The sequence below is a fragment of the Pygocentrus nattereri genome, chromosome 23, assembly GCF_015220715.1.
Source record: "Pygocentrus nattereri isolate fPygNat1 chromosome 23, fPygNat1.pri, whole genome shotgun sequence".
NCBI lineage: Eukaryota > Metazoa > Chordata > Actinopteri > Characiformes > Serrasalmidae > Pygocentrus > Pygocentrus nattereri.
This window is the reverse complement of record NC_051233.1, coordinates 30312159-30313810: the sequence shown is the minus strand read 5'-3', so window position 1 is coordinate 30313810 and position 1652 is coordinate 30312159. Positions and strand designations below refer to the sequence as shown.

At 49.2% G+C, this 1652-nt stretch overlaps 1 protein-coding gene across 1 annotated transcript; it reads left to right on the top strand.

Annotated features, from left to right (window-relative positions):
* The first annotated feature begins 235 nt into the window (after positions 1 to 235).
* On the top strand, positions 236 to 1100 carry LOC119262269 (histone H1-like). Its single transcript, XM_037533643.1, has one exon. The coding sequence runs from the start codon at positions 273 to 275 to the stop codon at positions 882 to 884; it is 612 nt and encodes a 203-aa protein (XP_037389540.1). The 5' UTR covers positions 236 to 272; the 3' UTR covers positions 885 to 1100.
* Positions 1101 to 1652: the final 552 nt, after the last annotated feature.

Here is a 1652-nt window from a genome sequence, read left to right as displayed (position 1 = left end):
CCGGACTCAGGACACACGACAGAGCCTCTTCTAGAGGATCGAGCCGTTGGGCGCTCAACAATCCACGTTTTCGCTCTTATTTTACCCGATAAATATCACGAGAAAACACAAGTGCGAGCGCGTCACTGAGGTATGGCTGCATAGCGCCCGCCTGGTTGAGTCTACACCGTTCTCATGTGGCTTTTAAGAGGCGGCCCGTCGCCTGAGAGGGAGGTTCCTCTGAACAGCACAGCTCCGCTCATTCTCTCTCCGATCGCAGCAAAAGCAGAACGATGGCAGAAGCCGCTCCCGCTCCAGCCGCCGCCCCGCCGGCCAAAGCTCCCAAGAAGAAGCGCGCCGCCCCGCCCAAGAAAGCCGGCCCCAGCGTCGGCGAGCTCATCGTCAAGGCTGTTTCGCAGTCTAAGGAGAGGAGCGGCGTGTCTCTCGCCGCCCTCAAGAAAGCTCTGGCTGCCGGCGGTTACGACGTGGACAAGAACAAGTCCCGCGTCAAGATCGCCGTCAAGAGCCTCGTGACGAAGGGCACTCTGGTGCAGACCAAAGGCACCGGCGCCTCGGGCTCCTTCAAGCTCAACAAGAAACAAGCCGAGCCCAAGAAGAAGGTGGCAAAGAAAGCCGCGCCAAAAGCCAAGAAGGCGCCCGCTAAAAAGCCCGCCGCTGCTAAGAAGCCCAAGAAGGTAGCAGCGAAGAAGCCCGCAGCTGCCAAGAAATCGCCGAAGAAAGCCAAGAAACCGGCGGCCGCCAAGAAAGTCGCCAAGTCTCCCAAGAAAGCTAAGAAGCCCGCGGCCCCGAAGAAGGCGACCAAGAGCCCGAAGAAAGCGAAGGTGGTCAAACCCAAAGCTGCCAAGCCCAAGGCGGCGAAAAAGGCCGCCCCCAAGAAGAAGTAAACGCGCCGTTTTACCTTCGTGCCCCGTTTTCCCCGCTCAAAAACGGCTCTTTTAAGAGCCCCCCCACATTTTCCACTCAAGGAGCTCGGTTTTCTTTCGTCCTGCACAAAGTTGTTAAAATTAAATAAATAACATCCTTTTAGTCCCACAGCGGGGAAATTCTCCGTGTTACAGCAGCGAAGGGACAGCGAGGCACTCGAGTAAAAGAGAAGTGAGAAGAGAATTAACAAGGTTTTTTACAGTTTACTTGTTACTGTATAGACAATATATAAAACTAAACATTAAAATTAAACAAAATTAAATAAAAAAAAATGAACTATATTCTTAACAAAAATAAAAATATAAAGAATTATAAATAAGGAAATTGCTGAGATGTTTACCTTGTAGCAATATTTTTCCTGAAATTCACATGGAATATTTCACATGAGCTACTGGTTTATATCACCATAGAGAAGTTACTATATAAAGTATTTAAATAGAAGCTCAAGAATATTTAATATTTACTCTATAGAGGGATTTTAAATATATATGCGGTTATATATATCGCACATGGAGTGTTTATTATACTGCGCAGGGGAAATGGTGATAAATTCACATCGTGTTCTGTAAATGGTGATCAATACTGAAAGTACCAAGCTGCCATTTGCAGAGACATGGATTAGGATTAGAGCGGGAATGAGGCGGGAAAACAGTGAGGAAGAGGCGGGAAAACTCTTTCTCTCACGCACAGGAGGCAGCACGAAAGGGAGGGGCGGGGAGAACTTGGGG